This window comes from Mauremys mutica, chromosome 25, assembly GCF_020497125.1.
Source record: "Mauremys mutica isolate MM-2020 ecotype Southern chromosome 25, ASM2049712v1, whole genome shotgun sequence".
Lineage (NCBI taxonomy): Eukaryota > Metazoa > Chordata > Testudines > Geoemydidae > Mauremys > Mauremys mutica.
Window position 1 is genome coordinate 9,126,606 of NC_059096.1, and position 26,294 is coordinate 9,152,899.

The 26,294-nt window shown below is 37.7% G+C and overlaps 1 protein-coding gene across 6 annotated transcripts in view; it reads right to left on the reverse strand.

Annotated features, from left to right (window-relative positions):
• Positions 1-26,294, reverse strand: part of TANC2 (tetratricopeptide repeat, ankyrin repeat and coiled-coil containing 2) — a 602,081-nt gene that overhangs the window by 209,185 nt on the left and 366,602 nt on the right. For 3 of the 6 annotated variants that reach the window (XM_044999328.1, XM_044999326.1, XM_044999325.1), the window contains exon 6: positions 7,890-8,000. The exons of the other annotated variants lie outside the window; for them this stretch is intronic. In XM_044999328.1, the coding sequence (XP_044855263.1) occupies positions 7,890-8,000 (111 nt within the window). The remainder of the gene's footprint in view (positions 1-7,889; positions 8,001-26,294) is intronic. 6 annotated transcript variants of the gene reach the window in all.

Here is a 26,294-nt window from a genome sequence, read left to right on the forward strand (position 1 = left end):
AATGGCACTCACCCTGCCTGGGTCCTGGCCACCGGTCCAGAGGGCTCTGCATTTTAATTTAAATTTTAAAAGAAGCTTCTTAAACATTTTAAAAACCTTATTTACTTTACATACAACAATAGTTAAGTTATATATTATAAACTTACAGAGACCTTCTAAAAACGTTAAAATGTATTACTGGTACGCGAAAGCTTAAATTCGAGTGAATAAATGAGGGCTCAGCACACCACTTCTGAAAGGTTGCCGATCCCTGGTCTAAACTGAGACACAATTTTGAAACTCATCAAATATGGCAGTAGTCCTATCACAGTCAATTATTTCAGCTTGCTACACTAGCTTTTAGGGTTGTTTTTTTTCAGTTATTAATACCTACAGTTTTTGATCTAGCTATTATTACCTCAAGATACAATGAAAGAAAACAGCATTGTCCGGAATTCTCAAAAGTGGCAAAGGTTTCCAGGTGAACCAACACATTACATTGCCATAACTCCTTTTTGCAATTAGGGCAGATCACTCTGATTTCACATTCCCGCCAAGACAGTAAGTTATGTAACATGGGGACAACCAAAAGGTCAAACAGTCAAATCTTTTGGCAGCACTAAGTTTTGTCTTTTCCCATTCTCTATTGTTCTTGAATAAGTTTAGTTCTTCAGCTGACTTGCAGGTACTTGCAGAGATTCCATCATTACAGCACAGGACAAATCCACAATATTTTTGAAATCTTTAAAGTATTTTTCTTTTCACTCACTGTTTATACCACTACTTCACAAAGGCAGAACAGAAACCTATTTCTTCACTAAAATTATTTTCTTTCATCACACAATGCACATATTGGTTACTGTTGGGTTTCTTGTGAGAGCTGCGTTGCTTGCATTTATTTTATTTTATTTTTAAAGAAAAAGTGCAGAGTTTGTTTTGAAAACTTAAACCAAGATCCAGATATGAAGAATTATATGGACTTTATATACTGAAAATTAAGAGGTAGAGCAGGCAGAAATCTCAGTCCTAATGTTTCTTTAAATCAAAGAGAGAAGAAAAATGTATCTAATAGTAGGTTAAACAAACAAAATTGCGGTGGTGAATTGCCTTTCACTGTTAATGGAAGAGATACTCATTGGGATATATAATTCAGTTATTAATCAGAACAGATGACTTTGATCTTACTGTGAGGCAAGCAAAACATCCACTGACCAAGCATTTAAGATTTGTGTCCCAAAATTTCTGAAGAAGAATTCAATCAGATTGAAAGATAATGCTATAACATGGTTAGCCTTTGAAATGCAACGACAAGGTAATAAATCATGCAAAATGCAACTGAAAACACTGATCTAACACAAAAGGCAATTACTTGAAAGCACTATCCATCTCAGACACATCTAATAGGTTTCCAGAGCATTTATAAATAAAAATGTGGGCATGTTTTAGATGCAAAGTTCAAAACAAAAAGTAATCTAGAGACTAAAGTCCTTCGAGTAAAACACCAGGTGGAACAAAGTGAACAATCCACCACCCATCATATAAACAAAGCTACTTCTCAATGTCAGCATGAGGGAGACACAATCAAAATAAATAAATTCTATTGGTTATCATTAGATACTAAATCACAAATGCCAAAGTCAATGCCAAAATAATTCACAGTTGAACAACAGAGACCTAACGATAAAATCTTGCTCTTCCATGCTGTGGCCATGCAAGGTGGGGAAGAGGAGAAATGCTGGCTGTGCTCTGGGTCCCTTAGTGATCCTGCCAGTGCAACACAGGATGGCTTAGGAAGGCTGAGGCAACACACTTTCTAGTTCACTGCTGCTTTGACTGAGATTAGCACATAAAGCCATCTATCAAATGGTGAGTGCAGCATACAAACAGAGTCCAGGGAGGGTGGAGGACTTGTTACACTCCTTCAAGATAGCACTAAGTGTATCCTGCCCATGGAGGTGCTGGCAAAAAGGTAACGTCGAATCCTCTTTCTTCAAAAAATGCACTCCAAAACAAAAAAGAGCAAGCTCGAAATTAATAACTATCATAATTACCAAATTAAACCCGGCACTACAGCTCAGAGGAATATTTGCTTTCCAAAAATTCTGAACAACTTATTGTCATCTCTGATTGGATCATTTTAAAATATCGTGATAACACTTTATACAACTGGACCAAATTCTGCTCTCACTTATGTCAACTTCGTTTGCTCCTTCTTAAAGAATTTAATTCATATTCTTCATTGTGCAGGTAAGCATACTGGACAGAATATTGGTAAGCATATTGGACAGAATGCTCAGATTATAAAAATATTTAAATAGAGAGTGAACATTTTTGCTACAATAGCCCAATTCCTCCCCTACTAACAGAAATATACCTTCTCTCAGGAATCTCTTACTCCCCTCTTGCTCCTCCCCAAAATGTAACATTCTACAATAATCCACAATACAACATATCACAAGAAATACTGCATGATACAAGCACAAAAGGCAAACCATGGGACAACAGTTATTCAGGAAACCACCTCCCAGTAACGTGCTGAAACGTGCCTGACATTTAAAAATAAACATTTTAGCACTGAGCAAAATTCCATCTCTAGGCACCACAAACGGAGATGAGTATTTCTACATGCAGAGTAGGTAATGTTCACCTCTCATCACTATTTACTGTTTTAAACGGCCTTTAAATATATTACTAATTAGATTACCTGTCACAGATCACATTACAAATTATTGCTACCCCTACTCAAATGTATCTTTATCCTCGTGATTTTTCTTCTTTTCTTTAACTTTACCCCTTCAGGGATACCTATGTTTTAACAGTATTTGATAAAGTCCTTCAGAAAACACAGGCATTTTAGAAGAGGGTTTAAACAGGTCAAATATTAAAGAAATTATTTCAAATTCCTTTGAAAATATTTTGTGCATAAAAACTGCTTGTATTCTTATGGGGACTGATCTCTCTCTTTAATGTACCTTTCTGTACCAACCCATATAACTCAGGCTAGGATCTATCATTTTCTCTATATATTCTAACCCAGGGCTGGTGCAACCATTTAGGCAAACTAGGCGACCGCCTAGGGCACCTAGTGGTTGAGGGCGCCTAAAAGCCTGCTCAGGTGAGGAGGTGGAGTGGAGGTGAGCTGGGGCGGGGGGGGGACTGCCTGCAGTAACGGGGGGGTGGGGGGCGCACAGAGGAACTGCTCCCCGCCCCAGTTCACCTCCACTCCACCTCCTCGCCTGAGCACCTGCTCTAAGTCTCCTCCAATCGGCGCCACAAGCCTGAGAGGGGAGGAGAATTAGAGCAGTGACGGCGTGCTCAGCAGAGGAGAGCTGGGGCGGGCTCCCCGGGCGGGGTTAGCTGCCGCGGCGGGGCTCCCTGGGCAGGTTAGCTGGGGGAGACTCCTTGGGTTGGAGGGGTGGGTGGGCGTGGTTAGCTGCCACGGGGGGGCAGTGGGCAGGGTTAGCTGAGGGTGGGGTGGCGCAAGGTGGAAGTTTCGCCTAGGGCGCAAAACTTCCTTGCACCGGCCCTGTTCTAACCATCCTCGAGATGATGCACCAAGTTTGGTCTGTTTAGTCATATTAATACAAAAACCTGTGTTTAAACTGCATTCAGATTGCAAAGTTCAGATCTCAAAAGTGAGAACATGCCAAAATTAAGGTTGCCATGGCTACCTGAATTTGGTGTTCTTGTGTATATGCACCATGATAGAAAAGTCCCGTATGATGTTGGGCAAGACTCACATCAGTCTTCAAACTGCCTATGGACTTGTGCTGCCCAGAGTACACTCCAACCCCTCTCATGCTTGTACATCAGGGGCAGGTCTCTGTGACCAGCTCCCAGCCCTGTCTGTCTTTGTGTAGACTTCCACCTCTCTAGAGCTCCTTACCCTTCCTCTTATGAGTTTTAGAAAGCTCTTTCTCCAGCCATCAACTCCTTCCCAAGGTTTTTCTCCTGGACTCTCTACCCCAGCCAAGCCTTTTCCAGAATTAATGAAGGTCCTGCCCCCTTCCTGATCTCTCTCTCTTATGAGTACAGTGAGATTAACTGCCTTCTTTCCCAGTACTCCTTGCTACAGCCTTTAAGCTCAGCTTCCCCAGAAATGCAACCCCAGAATGTCTTGCTGCTTCAACAAAGTCAGAGTTGAACTGAGCCATAGGCTTGCCTTAAAGGGCCCAGAACGCTGACTTACAGGTCCAAGGATCCTCCTGTGGTTTTGTGAGGGGCTGAGCTAATAAGGAGGAATAAAATACCCAACACTAACCCTACCCAGTGTCTGCCTGAGATGAGGGCAGGATGAGGTTTAGCTAGTTGAAGCTCAGTCCACACAAGAACTGAGGTGATCCTGGTTGACAAAGGCATGAGGATAACATATGTCCCTTAACTTGAGGTGTGTGTCCATCTCTTGTTGTACAGGTTTGAACGACACCTCTACCCCAAAATAATGCGACCCGATATAACATAAATTTGGATATAACGTGGTAAAGCAGCGCACTCCGGCGGATCAAAGCAAGTTCAATATAACGCGGTTTCACCTATAATGCGGTAAGATTTTTTGGCTCCCGAGGACAGCGTTATATCTGGGTAGAGGTGTATATGGAACCTAGTTAGAAGATCAGGTTACAACCATATTCAAGATGACTTTTTATCATTTATGCACTATCAGGAGGCTGTGACTGTTTCTTATAACAGCAGATATTATGACTGTCTTCTATACCTTTGTCAGCTCAAGATTACATTGCTATAATGTGCTTGATGTACAGCAACATCTTATAACCACCTGAAACTGAACCTGGTGCAGGGTTCAGGTGTCTGTTTTTTATATGGGAGTATCTTGCGGTGAGTCTCTTATACATATTCCAGGATCTGCACTAGTTGCTTAATGGTATTCAGGTGAAATTTAAAATTTCTAAATCTCTACATGCCTATTGACCTTCATACCTGTGGGACAACCTCTCTGCGCTTGCGAAGTTTGAGCTGGAGCCCTTGTAGTATAACAGAGGGTGAGCTGCTGGCGTGGTGTTCTCTGTGAGGACATTTCAACTTCTGGTGTTTCTCAGCCCTATTTAAAGTAGTCCAAATTTTACGATCTTCAGGGCCTGTGTCCACAGCTCATCTTTTCCTCCCAGCATTTGTGAAGGTGGAGAATTTTGAGAATTTAGTGGCAGAAAAGAAGAAGTGTTTCAATATTTAATTTGCCTGTAAATTGCTGTTTGGGAGTCACACTGAATGGAATCACCAAAGTTAAGTCATAGTGACAGGACTTTTAGATATTTTAAGTTCTATCAAGGGCACCTAGAATGAAGGAATTGGTGCTCTTTTTACTTTGTATAAATGTAACAGACAAAATAAAACACACCAACCCACCCTGTTATCACATATGCACACCTAGATGGCAATGCCAAGTTCTGTGCATTTTATGTTCCTAACTGCAAACTAATATCTACTTTAATACAGATATTTTCTAACCGTCTGTACGTGAGGTTTTCCACTCTGAATTCCCACACTCCCAGCACACAATTTCACTAGAGCATGGGACAGAACAGAATCAAAATGTTTGCAGTCAAATGCTTTAGAAGCCTTTCCAGTGCTCTCAACAGTATTTATTAGACATTTAATAGAGTGGGCTAGTTACAACACCCCCGGGTAAGCAAGGGTTGTATGCTATCAAGCAGAAACTCACAGAGGACTAAGGATTTCTTAAAATTTATTAGTAGAAAGCAAGAACTCCAGCCTTCAGGTTAGCACTGTTTTCACAGCAGGCACTCTGGATCCAGATAGTTAAAGCATAACCCAATTCTACCACAAAAGAAAAGAGTAATTACCCACGAAGTACTGCTTGCATGTACATACCTCATTTTAAGGTTCCAAGGCATGAGGGGGGAAAGAGGAAGAAAACAGCAAATCGCACACTATACAAACTCCCTTTTCTGTGAAAATGGCTGCCTCAGTTTCAGAAGTCCTTCCTCAATAGATTGTTCTATTCCTATTCAGCAGAACTTCTCATATTGATTGCAAATAAACATAAATAACTACATATTTCAAGTCTGCATAGCCATTCAGACTCTGCATTCTCTGGGATCCAATAAACTGCAGTACTCCTACTAAAAGAGCTGCTGGATGCCAAATGTGCAACCAGGCAGCAGGGGGTCAGGCGCCCCCTGACAGATATCTTGACGTGTGGATCTACACACAAAAAAGTCCTCTGGGCCTCCCATAATCTACTTGCTCTGGCTTTACTCCAATCCAGTGCTTCTCATTGACACCCACAAAGGCATGGCTTTTTTCTTTCTTTGTTAAGTACACTTTACTTGTTGAGGTGCTGGGAATCTTCACACATTTTTAACATGTTCATCCACACTATCAAGGAGCTATAGAAGCAGAACAAAGGGCAAAATTCAAGACTCCACTGTCAAAGCAGTGTTTCTGGACTGTCGCCTGCTAGGCCTCTGTGAGTATCTGCATCCTCCAAAAGTTGTGTCATATTAAATTTGAGAGAGAGAGTAGTTCTTAATTCCTTTTAAGCAAGTTACGCAATTCAGTTACAGTTCTTTATTAATACAGCCATGACAGTATTTTTTTTCAGTTGTGATTATCACAGTAGAAGGTATTTCGTTACACAGAAGGGGCAAACGTTATATCAGTAAAATTCTGTTTGTAATACTGACTGATCCATTTAGAAAGAATGATCACTTTTCACAGTAAATATGGTCTCAAAGAAAGTATTCTCTGAGCATAGGGATCCAGTATCAACAACTTTCCCATGAGAATTTTATTCTGTTTCAAACATATTTCATTAAAGAAAGCTCTTCTCTCTCAATATCTGTGCAATATATGGCTTTTCATCAAATCGTTCATTTTCTTTAAACACATCTCTGACAAAAGTGATATTGTACTTTGACACTGACTCAAGTACTGGCACCTTCTCTATCTGGACATGATTCTAAAGGCAAGATTCCATGTGGTCACATACTATTTGGGAGCAACTGTTACCATTTGACTCTGTCATAGGAATATATTGATCATGTGATCCTGTAGCTTATACACTAATTGATCATCCAGAAGAGAAAATTACAGAATTCAGCAAAGATCTGAAAATGAACATTTCCTGCTCCTTTAAGTCCTGATCTGCAGCCGACTGTAACTGTAACATCTCTGACACAGCTCCATAAACTATCTTCTCAACCTTAATGAGGTTGCCAAGCAACTAGTACAAGTTCAGAAGAATCTGGGAAATGATACTGAGTCCTCAGCAAGATACAGCTATATAAAGATGTAATGGAATTCACACATCTGTATGCAGCCTGTCAGTGCTTGAAAATATTTACCAAATGAACTGATCAAAAAGTCAGAAAAATATAAGGTTAACTCAGGGAAATAAAATACTTCAAGTCCAACTATGTTTTTAACCAGATTATGACAGAGGCCTCTAACAAGATGCATACGCTTTTAAAGTTCCTAAATTCTTCCGGGTACATAAATTAATGGCTACCTCTGAAATAAATGTGATGTGCTTAATAGTAAATATACAAGAAGGTATGCTTATGTATGAAATGATTTAATGATGGAATACACCAGAAGTATGTGTTTTATTCCAGTAATTCTGAGTATATGTCAGTAATCAAAATCAGCCTTAAGAGAGTATGGCTGTTTGATTAGCTTTTATTCACTCAAAATCAGCTCTATAGTAGCTTCTTCATATTTTAGGGGGGAATGTGTCGCATGAACACACAACCGCAAGTGACAAATAAAGTAGAGATCTCAGTTAGAGACTGCCACCCAGCCAAGTGGGTAAGTCCATAAAACTAGGTTGGGGGAAGGGCCAGCCAATCATTTAGAACAAGGGGGCACAATGCATATGAAACTGTGCTGTGCTGGAAGGCCCATCCTAGAGGCTTTGCATGCATGCTTACCAGGGCAGTATGCATCAACGTCCAGTTTCTGTGCTGAGGTGAGCGTTGGTGAGCCAAGCTCAGACTCTGGGATTCGAGGGCTCTCAACAAACTTTGCCTTCCTCAGGGGGGCTAAGGAGAAGGAAGGGGAAGAAAGAAAGAGAGGTCAAGAGTAAGGGAAACAGCAGGCAACAGATGGAAGCACTTAACTAAATGACACACTGTGTCAGACTCATATTAAGTTACCCTTTTTTTTTTGTGTGCCAGAAAAAAAATGATCTGCATTCTTCACAAAGGAGATGGGCTTGTTCTAAAGCTACAACAAACTGCAAAGTCTTACTTTAAAGCGGGCAAGCACTGAAGCACAGTTCTTGGTTGTCTAAACATTGGCTTTTCCCCCCTCCCCTCTCTAAAATTAATCTTTTATGAGGAACAAATGAACCTGGATTCAACAACTACAGAAAGGCTAAGATCATAGAGAGCAAAACAGAGCCTGCTAAGTTTTAAGATATTTTGAACAAGAATGGTTAGATAATTAAAATGCTTCCTTTGCACAGAAACTTCAGCTTCAAAATATCAGTGGCACTCAATATCTTCTGCTCTAGAAAATTCAGTATTAAATATGAGTTATCTGACTACACAGCTTAAGAAGGAAATTGATCACCTCGCTTAGCCTTGCAAGCCCAGGAGGCCCAAGAGAGTTAAAAGAAAGAAGCAAAAGAAAAAAGAAAAAAAATTTTTTTTGGCTCAGATGTTGTCCAAGCTGATATAGTAAGGAAACACTGACTTCTACAGCAATGTGATTTTAGCAACAAATTTGAGTTGCGAGCACTGGTATTAGGCTTTAGGATGTTTGTGTGTAATGAAATGCAATTTATGAAAACACTTTCAGTGCTGAGATTTTAAACAAAAAATCTTGCCAGCCATTAGAAACAAATCTAGGAAAATAGTTAATATATGCAGAAAAGACTGGATAAAGTTATATAATATTCAAAGTGGAACTGTTATGAAAATTACAACTGAATGGAACTCTCACATATCCACTAAAGTCCGAGTGTAATCTGAAAAGTTACTTTAAAAATAATACCATGGGTTTAATGGTTTAATGTCTCTCAGCAACTCAAATATCCTCAATTTACAATTAAAAAGATTCTTTTATGCCTGCCAATCCTGCAAGTTTTAAATATGGGAATTGAAAGTCAAGCTGGGTTCTTTCCTTCTCACGTACTATGTATCACCTGTAATAAAGGCTCTACAGGTCAGATAATACCCTTAATGGTAGCTATGAATCCCATTGTTGCTAATACATGTAACTGCAGGGTTAACTGACTTGCTGCATGATTGGAAATTAGTTAATGGTTCTGCTGATGCAAAAGAAGGAATACAATCCAGCTCACTTTCTCTAACTGCATTGTTTCTACAGTACTAACAGAAATAAAAAGGGAAAACATTTACATCAATCACAAAAGCAAAGAGAACTATGAGACAGAATTCATGCAGGAGACCAAATTCTGCTCTCTGTTACATTGCTATAAATGCTGAGCAACTCCAATAACTTGAGTACAATTACTCAGAATTTACACTGGTGTAACTGAGAACAGAATGTGTTCCAGAGGAGTTGAGCTGATGACTAAGAAGGTGCCATTTCTATACTGTCACTTTTCTGAATACAACCACACATTAGGTGATACTGAGTATGTGTACTACAGTCACTCTGGGCTCCTAGGGTATCCTGTGCAACACAGCCCGCACCATGCAATATGATAAGTTAAAAATTCCAAGTTATTAGTATGGAAATGATAAAAATTGCATCAGTTAGCTGAGAGTTTGAGAAAACAGCCAGTAACACAAAAAATGTTCCCAGAATTCTGATATGATGGTGATAGAAGAGGAGATTTTGATGAAAACAGGTCACTATAAGGAGAATACTATTGTAACATTTAGAACCAACCCAGATAATCATCCCACACAGATCATTTTACTAATATTGCAGCTGTAATTGTAATTTCACAAAGGCATGTACTGAAATTTAGGTTTCATCCTACTGAGGAGAGTCAAGTAACATTATTCTTCCTATTTATTAAGATTTTGTAGGGCATACAACACACCCTTACATGAAATAAAGAATACAAGCTTCATTTTGACACTGTTTAAGTAAACACTGGAAGGATTTTAATACAGCTTAAAAAGAGGTAATAGCTTGTCTTTCTCTTCATAATAGTTTCTGGCTAACCAATTTTAGAGCCAGGAGTTATATAAAGCTACATTTACATGACACTAAATCAAAAGGAGTTATTGCAGTACAGTACATATAGCAACCTCATTTGAAACGAAATGATGTACCCCAACTGCACATTCATCAAGGAATTCAGGTAGCATCATAAATCATAAGATTGAGGCTTACGTGGTTACTTTGTGTCATAAGGACCACAAGATGGAATCACTGATTTAATTCTTGCACATTTGTGGGGAGGAGAAGTAAAATACACAAATCAAATGCATTCTTCTCCATCATTCATTGTGTGTCCCTTACCCTCCTTACAGCTGCTTTCTATATCTCAGGAGGTCTCTTTTTCTTTTATTACTATATTTATTTGGAGTTCAGTCTTAGATAAATTCCACAAAAACAGATGCACATGTAAAGTGTGTGATGACCATGACATGCATTTAAAAATATTTAAATACATGTAAGAATTCATTCCTGTTCTGAACAACACTTATGCACAGGATTATGTCCCATTGACTTCAATGGGATTGAAGCATGTACTTACGTGGTGTCATGAACAGGGATGCTTTCTTGAATCAGGGCCCAGGGAAGTACATTTTAAAATATGTTCCATACAACATATAAAACTGTTTGTATTAGGTCCTTTTCTTCATGTCATATCTTTGTTTCACTGAGTACAACTCCCTATATTGCTAACAGCAGGAGCTCGCATACCATGGAATAAATAAAAATCAAATCTTGTTAAGCCAACAAAGGGGTAAAAGTGAATCATCATAATGACTATATCTCTCCTGCTTATAATGAAATGAACTTGGTGAAAAGTGCTGGACTGAAAACAAGGCAGCCTGAAGTCCTCCATTCATCTGCAAAAAAAGGCGTACAGCAGCACTGCATGCTTCTCCCCTTCCCAACTCAGGATCACTCTGTCACTGTACCTCAACTTTGTCCTGGAGATACTACTAATGGAGGCCAAAGAGTAATACTGTCTCTATGCTGATTTTACTGATATGGATCTCAGTCAGAAAATAGACTGAGAACATGAAGTGCTATCAGATCATAAAATACCAGGGTTGGAAAGGACCTTAGGAGGTCATCTAGTCTAACACCCCTTGCTCAAAGCAGGCCCAATCCCCAGACAAATTTTTGCCCCACATCCCTAAATGGTCTCCGCAAGGCTTGAACTCACAACCCTGGGTTAAGCAAGCCAATACTCAAACCACTGAGCTATCCCTGGAGTGGATTTGATTCTGTGACAAGAAACAAAAGGCTTTGTATCCCATTCCCAGTTCCACAGAGCCACCTGCTCTCTGTGATTCACTTTTTGTAGGGAAGAAAACATTAGTCATAACTATTGTATAATGTCCACATCAACTATAATTTTGAGACAGAGAGACTGTACCATGTATGAACAGGGCAGCCATAGTCAGCCAGATAAATATGAAAGTCCTGCAGCCATTTTAAATTCAATTTCTTCAGCTAAACATCTTATAACTTTCTTGATTGTAAAACCACATGTAACTGCTCATCCCTGCCTATCCCTCAGTGTGCAGAACTCACTCTTCTTTACAGTGAACAGAGGAAAAGAAAAAGGAAAAGGAAAAGGAGGGGACCTGGGAGGACGAAAGGTTGTCACAGATGGGAGACTAACTGAACTGTTCTCTTTCACTACAAAAATATAAAATACCTTAACAGACCAAACTTGAGCAAGGGCTCCCCAGAGGGATTACGGTAGAATTCTCTCTGACATTCAGACAACATAGCTTGAACCGGGACAGAAGAGTTTGATCAAGTACACCTCTACCCCGATATAACGCAACCCGATATAACATGAATTTGGATATAATGCAGTAAAGCAGCACTGGGGGGGGTGTGTGCACACTCTGGCGGATCAAAGCAAGTTCGATATAACACAGTTTCACCTATAACGTGGTAAGATTTTTTGGCTCCCGAGGACAGCGTTATATCGGGGTAGAGGTGTGCCTGTTCTGAACACTAGTTACTGTGCCATGGCCTAAGTGCCTCTATGTTATTCATAGTTTAGTTTCTAAATCTGTTAAGTTGAGGCTTTGGTCACAGGTATGTTGCTTCATCTACAACTTAACAGAGATGTGTTTGCACCCTTTATTGGAAAAGTTAGTGCCCTTTATGCAGATATAGCTACAGCTGTAAAGACACTGATAGATGTTTTAAAAACCACTGCCCAAAATGAAGTAGCCAACTGTAAAGAGATTTCTTTAATAACTTTCAATGACTTAACCAAGTTTGAAAAGTCACTTCTGAAAGATATGTCCTAGTCTAGACAAGCCTTGCTAAATTAATTCAGCTCTCAGGAACATTACAAGGGATTCTTTTCTCTAAAACAGTCACAGTGTTCAATCTATACGTCTTCCTCTTTTGCTCTACTGCTTTCCTTTCTTAACTAATTTTATACCCTTATGACACTGATTTCTTTTCTTTTCCATCCATATTATATTTATGATTTGAGATCTGTTATTGGTGTGTATTGTAATATGTTGGGCAAAAGAAAAATGCAATATCACCAATTAAAATAATATCTATTGTTTAGTCCAGTGTTTCCCAAACTTGGGACGCCTCTTGGGTAGGGAAAGCCCCTGGCGGGCAGGGCTGGTTTGTTTACCTGCCGCGTCCACAGGTCCGGCCGATCGTGGCTCCCACTGGCCGCAGTTCGCTACTGCATACCAATGGGAGCTGCTTAGATACGGTGTGGGCCGAGGGACGTACTGGCCGCCACTTCCAGCAGCTCCCATTGGCCTGGAGCAGCGAACCTCGGCCAGTGGTAGCCACGATCGGCCGGACCTGCGGACGCAGCAGGTAAACAAACTGGCCTGGCCCGACAGGGGATTTCCCTAAACAAGCGGCGTCACTGGTTTAGTCTATTGTTAATATTGGATGGATTAAATGTAACACTTTTTATGTCAGTGACCACATAAAATTGCTGAAAGGTTCTATATCAGATAATCATAAAGCAATTCTTTGATGTCTGTCTATGATTTTAGATTAAGAAATAAAATGTGTACAAATGGTAAAAATAAAAGATTTCAAATACTTAGAGAGATCATCAAATCTTCAATGAAATCTGAACTGAGCACTTCTGCTTAAAAAGCGTCAATAAAAACCTGAAGTACATATTCATAATTGCTTCAGAAAGCACACAAATATTCCAGATTAAACATTAAACCCAGTAAGGAAAGCAGAACACAACAAAAGAACAATTTGATCACAAAGAGAAGGAAGCATTTGCTATTGTAAATTCCTACCACTGTAGCGCTAACAAACCAGAGAACAATCCTAACACAGCTGCAAATGTGAGCAATCAAACACAAAATTAATTCTTTGAAGAGCCAGTTATTATAGTGGATACAGTGCAGCCAGTGTTTATATGACAGTTGCTGAAAATTTCGCTTTAAAACCTGTTATCAATTACAGCCTGCGACACCTACTAAAATGAGTAAGTAACCAGTCCTAAGCAAAAACCTACAAACGAGCAGTAGTAGCTATTACTGGTTTTGTTTGTTTTGTCTGTATTGTTAGTTTTTATGTATATTAACTGTTGAGACTCATCCACAATATTGCTATGTATAAAGTCACAGCAGAAGTATGTCAATATCCTTAAATGAACTCCATGCGGTTTTGATGTTTGACCAGCTGAACCAAACCACAAAAATACTGTTAAAAAAAAAATCTACCAAAGAACCATGTGTTGAGGACAACCTGAAAACAGTAATCCCTAGACTTCTGCTGGGGTTTTTCAGCGAACCTTATCATTACTTAAGCTCTATTAAAACAATATAATTTGTTTATTTGAAAGATGTACTCTGCATAACTACTCCATCAAACACTGAATGTGGTTTTTAATTCATGTCTATTGATAGTATTACTTGCTGCCTATCACAATCATTTGTGCCACGTTAGTTACTGCCAGCTTTTGACACCTTTGGTCAGGAATCAAAGCGATACAGTGATTTAATTCCGACATTACAAAGGTGAAATATCCCACTTTCTTATAAATGCACAGGGCCTTATAAGACATGTTTTAGGTTTTGGTTCAGAATCTCTGGGATCATCCCATTAACTCTATCAGGAATAGCGGGAAAGCAGAAATAATTCTAGGACTGTTTCTGGTATCAATACAGATAAAACACCTTTTGTACAAACAAACAGCAATGAAGTAGTTTCAGATTCACAATTCTGTGATTACTATTAAGGAGCTGAATAAAACAAGAGTTATATTACGCACCTTTAGTTCGTGAAAATCCAGTGTTTAAATTAAGCACTACGAGGAAAGGGGCTTCATATAACATTTTCAGTGTGATGAAAAGGAAATACAAACTTAGTGCCCTCTTGAAACAACTTGTCTCTAAACGCTTTAACAGTCCAGACAATAGCTTTGCCAAGCGTAACATTTTCCTAGTACATGTGTATCCAAATTGGACGATCTACATGAAAGAGAAGAATTGGATTTGAAGACCTAAAACTCTCATTTCCTTTAGTACTAACTTGGAAATCAAAACATTTTTAACAACTTGTTGCTTCAAGGATTTTGTTTGGCTACTCAAAGAATCTTTTACCCACAATGTTCCTCTTCCATACTTAGTTTATTACTAACCACTGTTCAATAAGCTCTAATCTAATTTTTGGAGTGGATCTCTTATGGCCAGCTCTTGCTTCCCCAGAAATGAATGGAAGTTTTTGCCAATAACTTCAATGGGAGCAGCCATCAGCTTACAAAAGGTATTCAGTGAAATAATATTTTTAATATGTCTTAGGATTTCTAGCTCTCTGATGTTTCAATAGATGGTGCTTCACACTTTGAAATGATTTCCATAACAATGGGTTGCTCTACTGCAATTATACAAAGAAAGATTTCTGCTCTTGTGTTTTAATTTGAAATCATATGATTTGTTTGTTAAATTAGTTAAATACACTAAACAATTGCACCAAGGCTCATCTTTATTGACATCAGAGGATGTGTAAGTCCAAGTTTAGCTATCAAAGCAGATCTGTTCAAATTCATTTTGTGGCCCTCCATCTTTAGAATGATCTGATCATGGCACAGCACTCATTAACATAAAAAAAAAGTAGCTTGGGGAGGCAGATTTATTAAGGTACATTTCTGAGGAGGCAGGGGTGTTTCCTGGCTAATGGTTCTGGGTTTTTTTGCCAATCTTATAAATGTCATATACTTTGCATTATTGAACTGAATACATATTATTAGCATCTGTAAAACCATCCCTTTATTCTCTTTCTTGTTTTTAATTCTTTTTTACTAAGACCAGCAACATACCTATTAAATGAATCAATATTTATGTTTAAAAAACATATGGACTAAACAGTGACAGGGCAGCCTGTATCAGACAAAACTGCAAATACAATACAATGGGAAACAATTCTTTAAGATGGCAAAATCAGGGACACTTTTCAAAGAAAAATTGGAAAAGAGAAGGACAATGAGGATCTGAACAGAAGAATGAAAATATTTGTTTGTCATTTATGATCTCCCTACCAATATGGTACCTAGGCCACATATATATAAGTGATGGTGATTAATTTGTATTTGTTATACCAATGGAAGCTACTGGCAATGTAGAATCTGATACTTCTCTCCGAACTCCTTAATTCAAGGTGGCTCACACTAAAGGCAATGGCAAAACTCCTACTGACTTCAATAGGAGCTGGTTTGGATCAGCAGTGAGATCCTTTTTCATGCTGAATATTCAATACCAGACTCACTTGACTTATGGGAGGCTGGGGACCACAATGAAACCAAAACCAGGCACAAAGGCCCAGACTCGCAAGGAGACTTGGGTGCTGCGATGCTCAATTTTGCAGCACCTAACTTTTAGGCAACAGAAATTCACAGGGATAACACTGCAATCCACTTCACAAATAGTGAAGCTCAATGCAGTTTAAGCAGAACAAATGGATTTTTATTAAACCATGGATTGCTCTGTCCATGTGGCTGAGCTGCTAAACTCTGGCAAATGAACTGTAAAAATATAATTAGGAAGGCCAAAAAAGAATTTGAAGAACAGCTAGCCAAAGATTAAAAAAGTAATAGCAATTTTTTTTTGAAGTACATTAGAAGCAGGAATCCTGCTAAACAACCAGTGGGGCCACTGGACAATCAAGATGCTAAAGGAGCACTCAAGGACAATAAGGCTATTGCGAAGAAACTAAATGAATTCTTTGCATCCGTCTTCACAGTTGAGGATGTGAGGAACATTCCCAAACCTGAGGCATTCTTTTTAGATGACAAATCTGAGGAACTGTCCCAGACTGAGGTGTCATTAAAAGAGGTTTTGGAACAAATTGATAAACTAAACAGTACTAAGTCACCAGGACCAGAGGGTATTCACCCAAGAGTTCTGAAGGAACTCAAATGTGAAATTGCAGGACTACTAATTGTCCTCTGTAACCTATCATCTAAATCAGTTTCTGTACCAAATGACTGGAGGATAGCTAATGTGATGCCAATTTTTAAAAAGGGCTCCAGAGGTGACCCTGGCAATTATAGGCCAGTAAGCCTGACTTCAGTACTGGACAAACTGGTCGAAACTATAGTGAAGAGCAAAATTGTCTCTGCTGATTCTGGAGAAGAAACAGCGCTTGTATACCCAGGTATCAGCCACAACGGTGAGAGAGAAAGAAAAGATATCCCTATATTGAAGATAAGCTAAAGTATGTATTGTCTAATGTCTCATTTAAAAAAATAGCTGTTTTAAAATATTGTTTTATCAGACATTCATCTATCAAAGTTTTCTATGGTCTCTAAATAACAATTTAATAGAGGTTGTCACTTTGCTTTTTTAGAAATTAGATCACCTGTGGCCTTGTACTACCATCCAACAGATCAGTTCCCATATACACTGAGTGACTTTGATGGACCCACAATGAGTGTACACTAAACTGAGCTACTGTTTCAGTTTGGGGTTTATTTGTATTAATCCATCTGACCATATTCCCTCAGATTGCTGCTGGTTGACAAGATTAACCACATCTCCTGACATCCTCTACACTAATTTCTTCTGCCTGCAATCAATCAACATACCAATGAAAACAGGCACAATTAAGTGAAGAATTAGTTCAATAGGCTCATGCATCCTCTTTCCAGGATCAGAGGAACCTCTAGATGATCAATTATCAACATGATCAATTCCTTCCTGACCCAAAATTCAGCTAACATATTTGAATTTCACACAGTGGTTTTCCCCACCTAAAAACATGATATGAGTCTTTATAATTCCCACTATCATTAAACAAACAGTTCTCAAATAATGTGACTCAAAACTCAACCATTTCTTTTAAAGTTAATACAATCTCTAGCAATAACTGCAGTTAAAGGAACAGAATGATCACTTCTTTGGTTTCTGAGGGCCCTAAAATGTAAAATAAAATAAAAAATTTCATATCAATCTGATCATACTAAAATAGGGGCTTTGCTTAAAAATGTTAAACTCTCCTATGTCATCGGTGCACAAAGTTATTCTTACCAGATCTCATTTAGGCACTTATTCTCTCCTGAAAAATAAAACCAAAATACCAACAAACAGAACACAGATTCAGGGATTTGTTTCACCTTTTCCTCTTATTAAAATAATCTGAATTTGGAAAAGTGATATAGGTTCCTTCCTAGTAAAGACTTCCTGCACAACAGAGTTTGAATATGTGCTGCACATGCTGTCTGTCACAAGTGTGGTGAACTTTCTTATGGTAAAAGCAATACGATAAGGATTCAGTGTTCAGTTTGTCAGCATAAAGTTGACAAAACAAAACAATGAAAATGCATTGCGCATTTGCCATTATTCTCCCTTAATTGTTCACAAGTATCCTTTACATATAACTTTTTGCCTTTCTGTATGAAATAGGCTGTTTCTCCATAAGCATTAACTCTGCAAAACTATAAACATTAAAAGAGCTTTTCCTATTTACACAGCCCTCACAATTTTTTGAGCAGGCAGTAATTTTTCATCCATACTAGTACATTCCTTATAGTTGTGTAAATTTTGGCCTAAAAAACAGATGTTTGCAGTAACCAATTACAGCAATGTGGCAGACTGTAAGTCAAGAGGTCAATAATTAATACGGGTCTCTTTTTGGAATTGCAAATACAGATCTTATTCAGAGAAATGCATCAATTACAATAAATATTATAGAGTCAAAAGAACCATAATTGGGGTTAGTAAGGCCAAAAGGCATTTTCATTGGCTACTCCTTCTGAATTTCTATCGTGAGCCCTGTTTGTGTGTACACTTTAAAGTCCAACCCCATTCCCAGAAAGTTAGACAATTGCAAATGTCCTATTGACTTCTATTGCAGCAGAATTATACTCCAAATGTAGGAAGTTATATTAAGATAGGTTAAAAAATTACCCCAAAACACATATTGTAAGTACTACATACCCAATCCTTCAGTCCTTACTAAGACTTAACTCCCACTGATGTCCTATTGAAGTCAACGGACCAAAACTGGAAATTCTTGCACAGTTGCAAATAGAACTCCCATGTGACTTTGATGGGAATTTTGCATGAGTAAGGACTAGAAGATTCATCCAATGATAGGAACTAATAACACAATGCAAACTGCTTAGTAACATATATATTCAAAAAGTTTAATTGGCACAATTAATTTATAATAATTTCTGCAATGGATGTTTGCTTTTCAGTGGGGCAAAAAGCCTGTCTTTCTGATTCTCAGTTTTAATACTCTGATTCTTCTTTATATCCTCAAGGACACTGTCAGTACAGAACTTTAATTGGTCACTAGGGCAAGTGATGCCCAATGTTTATAACCATTATGAATGTAAAAAGAACAGGAGTACTTGTGGCACCTTAAAGACTAACAAATTTATTTTAGCATGAGCTTTCGTGAGCTGTCTGTGTGTTCCATTCTATGCATCCGAAGAAGTGAGCTGCAGCTCACGAAAGCTCATGCTAAAATAAATTTGTTAGTCTTTAAGGTGCCACAAGTACTCCTGTTCTTTTTGCGGATACAGACTAACACGGCTGCTACTCTGAAACCTGTCATTATGAATGTGTCATTGTGGATTAGTTTACAAGGGACCTTTAATGTTTACTTTAGTCTAAATATATTTGTGAGTGTGGAGAATACTTTCCAAAGAGGACAAATATTAGTGTCTTCATTCTAGAACTGTCTCCTAACAATTTACCGGTAATCCTTTGGTCTCTCTCCCATTGGCATGATCCATACAGAGATACCTTTCCATTAGCAAGAATTTCAAGGAGAAAAGTGATGCACTGACTGCTATCAATGGTGATTAGCAGGAGGTGCACACAGTTCCCACCCCAAACTAAATATGCGTCTCTATGTTGAAGGAGGAAAGAGTAACTTTATCACCTAATGTGTTAGCTGGGTGTGAATTAGAAATTATCTGTATTCTTAATCTTAAAAATTTGGTTAGAGTTTATGTATATACATTTAATAAAATACTATAAAACAAACAGCAGGAAAAATATTTTAGAACTTGGAAAAATAAGGCAGTGTAATTGCTAGAACTCTTTAAGAACATAAAGATCCACGGTATTGCAAACGAAAACCCATCTGAGGATTAGAACCTGTCGGCCCAAATTTATAGTATTTTTCTAAGGCATAGACTGGGGAATCTCTGTTCTTTAAGCATGTTAGCTATTTCTGAAGATCTGCTCACTGAATCACAAAGACAAGGATGGAATGAATGGTATGGTATGGTCTGCGACAGCTACCCATTCACTTTCACTGTTCTGCTATCAACACATTCCAATCAGGCATAGAAAACATTTAGAAATTGAGGAGCTACTGAGGGTTCATCCTTTATTTTTATGGACTGAATATTATGATCAATTTTATTTGTTAGTGCTTAATTCCACAATTACAATCTAATATAAAATAAAATTTGAACAAAAACATAAGACATTATCTATTCTTTTAGAACTATCACATTTTCTCTCTGTCCTATTAGTAGCATTTATTGTGGCTTAGCATGAGGTACTTAATATCTGTGCAGCTCACTAATTCCATTGCATTTTCTATTTATGTCATTATTTCTCTGTCATGCAGTTTATGACTGAGCTAGTGTTTAATTAGGAAAGTTTCTTCAGATTAAAAGAAAGGCAGTGATAAAAGGACAATCTAACGGATTAGTGAAAGACTTACATCTCAGAAATTCAGTTTTAGCTCTCTATCTAAATGTTTAGTTTTGGTTAAAAGGAGAATTAAAGCTGAATTACCTTCTTATGGCGTTTTGTGCAAGGTGTTCGGTGTCATTGCTTCCCATTTATATGAACTTATTCTATGTATTTGGTATGTATGTGTATATACATACATACCCACAGAGAGATACAAAAATGCATCTGAAGACAAGGGAAAATGCTGGAAGAAATACTGAATTTATTTTAAAAAGAATGAGCAGTACTTGTGGCACCTTAGAGACTAACACATTTATTTGGGCATAAGCTTTCGTCTGGGTTTTAGCCCATGAAAGCTTATGCCCAAATAAATTCGTTAGTCTCTAAGGTGCCACAAGTACTTCTCGTTCTTTTTGCTGATACAAACTATCACAGCTATCACTCTGAAACCTGAATTTATTTCCAGGCTATAAAGAACTTATTGATAAAATAGATAATTTGGGATATTTGACAATCCATCTCTTTGCATCAATTGTCTATTTATTTCAGACTGGAAAATAAAAGAAACTATTATGCTTCATCTTCAGTCAGTTGCTAGTCAATTTCACTTAGATGCTCCCCTGACCAGAAGAACAAACAATATTTAGGTTTCAGGAGATCAAGTCTGCTTAAAAATGTTTTTTTGTTTCCACTGGAATTAAAAACCAACAGAATAGGAGCATTTCCATTCCCCCTCACAAAGCCTGAATATATGAGTTAGCATGAGAGTTGGAATCCTCATAACCAACCTACCGGCAAAAAAAGACACGAGCCACCACGAGCCATCCTAGAAATCCATTACACAGATGCACACAGTTCATATAACCATTGGCCACACACTTGAATTCCTTTGACCTACTAACCCCATTAACAGTCCCCAAGGACGCTTAGCTCAAAGTGCCCTTGAGTGGTCTGTCCACTTTCTGGCTGCATCTGTATAAAAGAACTGCTGAATTTCCACTGAGTTTTGGCCCTTCCACAGTCACAAAAGGGAGAACTGGAACATAAAATCTGTATCTTTCTGAATGATGTAAAGGTATTGTTATCTCCCATCAATGAAATAGTACCACTGTACATGCTGGATATATCCCTCAATAGCTATCTGTTTTGAATTTCCCACAAACTTTTTACATAAATCTCTCAGATGTGCTTGAGCTGTACTGCAAAACTGCTAATGATTAGACTGAAATGGGAAAAGCCAGAGTACGAATTTTAAAGGGAAACCTTGTAAATCCACTTTTTAAAGATAGCAACAGTGGCAATTCTGCGCTGGCTTTTTGCACATCATATATTCCCCATCTTTCAGTTAACAATGGAACTGGCCCTGCTAGAGGCTCATTCATGTGCTGGAAGCTGCCCAATGACTATATAATGCTGCTGAGAGCAGCCTTTACTGAAGTCTCCCTGATGGTAAAATGTTTTAAGTGCTGCAGTGTTATTGATCCACAGAAGTCCTGAAACAAATAACTATCAGTTTCAAAGTAGTTGGACCACACCCACTAAAGCTATGGCCTTCAGTCCTCTCAGTCCCAAATGAGTCTTGGCTCTGCTGCAGCCAGAGCCATATAAATACTAGAATACAGAACACATGGTTGTGTCTTCCATGGCACTAATATGTGAAATATTTATAGAAAGGATATTTTTGCATGAGATTAAAACCAAAATTAAATGGACAAAAATATCTGTAAAGGTAAATAAATATTAATAACTACTAGAATACTAGGATTTTTTTAATTAGAGCACCTATTATAACAGAGACATGTCAATGCTTCTTTTTTAAGAAAGATTATCTTGTGCAACAGCAATGGATTGTTACTAATGAATGTGAAAGTTTTCTTCAGTTATGTTTGTAAATTCAAAACGTCAATGGGTACCTAAAGATTTCTTAAGTGAACCTGTCTCCTTTCATAACACAGGTATCACAATGTCATCACACTCTCAATCCTGACATGACAAAATCTTTGCATGTCATTTTGACCTTAACCAAAATGATATGCCTTAAGGCACAGATATCAATATTACAGAAGAAATTAATACTTCCAACGTTGCTCATTCTAGTACCATACTAGTGCAATACACAAAGAACTATAATATTATTTGTGTGTCTCTGGCTGTAACTCACTACCTTCAACCACTTCACCTCTAACAAATCCCCTACAAAACACTGAAGAGTGAGGCGCAAAATATAATGATAAGCCACAACAGTGACATGTTATATAAAAGCAGCAAAGAATCCTGTGGCACCTTATAGACTAACAGACGTTTTGCAGCATGAGCTTTCGTGGGTGAATACCCACTTCTTCGGATGCAAGTATTCACCCACGAAAGCTCATGCTGCAAAACGTCTGTTAGTCTATAAGGTGCCACAGGATTCTTTGCTGCTTCTTCAGAACCAGACTAACACGGCTACCCCTCTGATACATGTTATATAAAGATGCTGAATGACAGAGAAAAGAAAAAGCAATGTGTCTCCTAGAAAAGCATTTTATTAAATCAAATCATAATCATCCCACTTAGAGAGAGATGATTACAATCTCCTTCAAATCATAACAAACAAACCAATCAAATTCTCTTCCTGTATAAACAGGCAGCACTAATAAATTTCCAAAGCAGAAAATCACTCAGCCAAGCTGAAGAGGTTTATATGAATAAGAACAGCTAACTAAACAAGAAAGAAGTTAACTAAGTACAGCAAAACCTATACAGAACACATGTAAAACAAGTGTTTAATAATGATTATTTCAACCTTTCTCAAAAATTATTTACATTAAATGTGTGTTCAGGAAGAAAAGGTATTTCCTAAAAAAAAGAATCTGTATCTTCCTGTACTTCCAATAGGAATAATAGCTCAATTTCAACTTTGCTTACAACTATAATGCTATTTACAGTTAATTATAGCAAATTAAATGACACGTTTGATGCATAATTACTACTACCGGAAACAACAGGCAGAAAACCGATCCTCCTCTTGGTCAAGATAACTGCCTTTAATATAGATTATACCAGATTGGGACTCCCAGCATGAACAGCTGTTGTCAAGATTACTCTGGCAAAACTTTGAGAAGAAAGGTTCTCTAACAAGGGCTCCAGGAAAAACTCCTGGTTTCTCTGCACACAAGTTCATTTTTAATGTGAGCTGCCAGAAAGTTTCCAGTATTCCTGCTTGATGAAACAGATTTTGGGAGGTGAAGCTAATTAAAATAAATGCATGCAGGTGAAGATATGCTGCTTTGATCTTCCCTTCAAAATTACTATGTTTCTTTTAACTCTTGACTGCCAATAGGTATGTATGGTGAAAATTCTTCAGAATAAGAAGTCACAGTAGTAGAGATTTCCAAGACCATTCCATTATAAAATGTTTTCAGTTTCTTATAAAACTTTTCAAAAATCACCTGTTTTGGCAGACATTTCTCATATTTGGTTTCATCCCACAAGAATTGTGTGTGAGGAGGACAGAAGGCGGGAAGAGAGAAAATACATCAATAAAAAATATCTTTTCAGCTGTTTAATTTTGAAAATAAGTAATTCATGGGTTGATATTTTTCAGAAATTTGTCCCCTTGTCAGATTGCTTTTAAAGCTTCCGAGTTGGCACATACTATACGCTCTGCTGAATGAGGACCTGTGTCACATAGGGTATATTGTACCATCAAAAGGAATATTTATTCATCCATCTGTTACCTAGAAAAGTTCATCTTTCTTTCTGAAGGAAAATGTTGCTTCTCTAATATCTGACAGGATTTTGAGGAATTTCTTGAAGCGTACCATAATCGCAGCTCCAACCTTCCCTTTCCAAAGCTCACTCAAAAAAATTCTGAAAAATTCTGGAAGTGAAGTTCATTTCGGAATTTGTTATATTGTAGAATTGGGTTCATTGGCCTTCTTAAATGTTAACATATGAGAGCACTCCTTGGTTTTTTGATTTGATAAAATAAAAAAAAATGGTCTTTGATTTTATGATAATTGAGAATTGATAATGGAATTATGTTAGGAATTTGCCCCATTATGTTATGCTTACCAGTTTAGCTTTTAAAAAATATCCTATATAATTAAAACATTATATTCTATTTTGTATTACATTTTTATTATATTTAATTATTAAATTATTAGTGTTTTAGAATTTGATTTATGCTTTACTAACAGCCAGTTGGTTGTATATTTATCTGTAATGTTTTCATTTCTATCTCTGTTCCATTGTTAAAGATGGCAGGTTCTTACTGATCTCAGGACAAACCGATGGGGTGGACATTACAACTGTGAATGCCCATGCTTGATATTAATATTGCTGTGCTTTCTTCGATAACATTTTTAATAATATTTCTTTTTTGCTCACAGGACTTACTCTGCTAATTGTGGGTGATTTCAATTGTGTTCTCAGGCTACATAAGACAAGACATAGAAGCCAAAACCAATATGCTTCCTGGTCTAAAACATAAACAAACATATAAATGAGCTTAATTTGGCTGACTCCTGGTTGTGACTTAAAACAAACAAACAAAACAAAAAGAATGATACTTTTTCATCCCTCATTCTACTTATTCTCCAACTCTTTAAATTTTACTGATAAAACCTGTATAACAACTCCTTACAGTTACTAGACATTGGTCCAATTTCTTTATCCAATCCTGCTCATATAGACCGTGAGTCTGCAGTAAGTTCCATGCAGGCAGACTTGTGACAATTTCAGTGGGGCTTTCTTTGCACATGTCCTCACATGGAGCTCACTGCAGGATTGGCGCCATAAAGTTAAAATTCTTATTAAATAATGCTTTGTCTAAGGTTTTCATCTAGTCTGCAGAGAGACATAATTTGCAAAAGAAAGTCAGCCAAGATTAGATTTAAAGTATCATTGCTGAGTTTTTTAATTAATAATAAAACACTGGATAGTAACCCATACTTTTTACATGGCACCAATAAAAGCAGGTTTCTGGAGCAAGTTAATTTCATTTTCAATTCATTATAACAATATAAGGCAAAAATTAGCGCAACTTTATTTTTGCTTTAAGAAACACAAGTTGACTCCCACAAAGTTCCTCCAAGAAGGGTTGCCTAAGTTAAATTTCCCAAATCTGGGGACTTATAGCTTCCTTAGGAACTTATCAGAGAGAATGGCAGTTGCACCATGTCACAATATTTTTATGTGATGAGCACCAAAACTTATTGTGCTTTGACTTGGTTGCTTAAAAAACCCCTCGACAACAATTGCTACTATGAATAGCAATTCTGGTAAAGCTGGAGACTCTATCTGCTTTTAAAAAATACATTATTTCGTCTTAAAAAAAATGACATACCTTGGGCAAGCCAGAATTTAGTAATCTTTCAGAATTTTTAAAGCAGCTTAATTTACCTGAACTCAATGAAGAGGAAGTAGAACTATTAAATACATCTATTTCCATAAAAGAAATCAATAAGTTCAATAAAACTTTTTTTTACATTTCTGCAGTGCATATATCTCCACTTGTGACTTACACTGAGATTTGATTGTTAATAATATCTGAATCACAGATACAACTGTATAAACCAGAAAAAGATTGTGCCACTGTTTTTCCGCTCCCCTGCCAGGAATGTTTTATCCCATCTCTAGCAATGCAGGGTGAGGCTAATTTAGAAGACAAGGAATGTAGGGTGCTATCATGGCTTCATGCGTGCTGAGATCACGGCCTAACATGCTGACCAATATTGGCTCATTGTTTCCTTGTACTACCCCATCTGTCTGTGTCCATCTGTTCTCTCGGGTATTAGACTAAGTATTTTGGACAAGAACTATCTTTTTGTTATGTGTTTGTACAGCACCTAGCATAATAGGGGCTTGGTCCACAACGAGAGCTCCCAGGTGCTACAGTAACACAAATAAATAATAAACAACTGTAATGGTACAACCCCAGTCTTGCAGGAATCTGAGGACAGTCTACACTTAAAATGCTGCAGCTGTGCTGTGTAGAGCTTCAGTGAAGATGCTACTATGCCAATGGGAGAGCTTCTCCCATCGGTGAAGTTAGTCCACGGCCCCAAAAGGCAG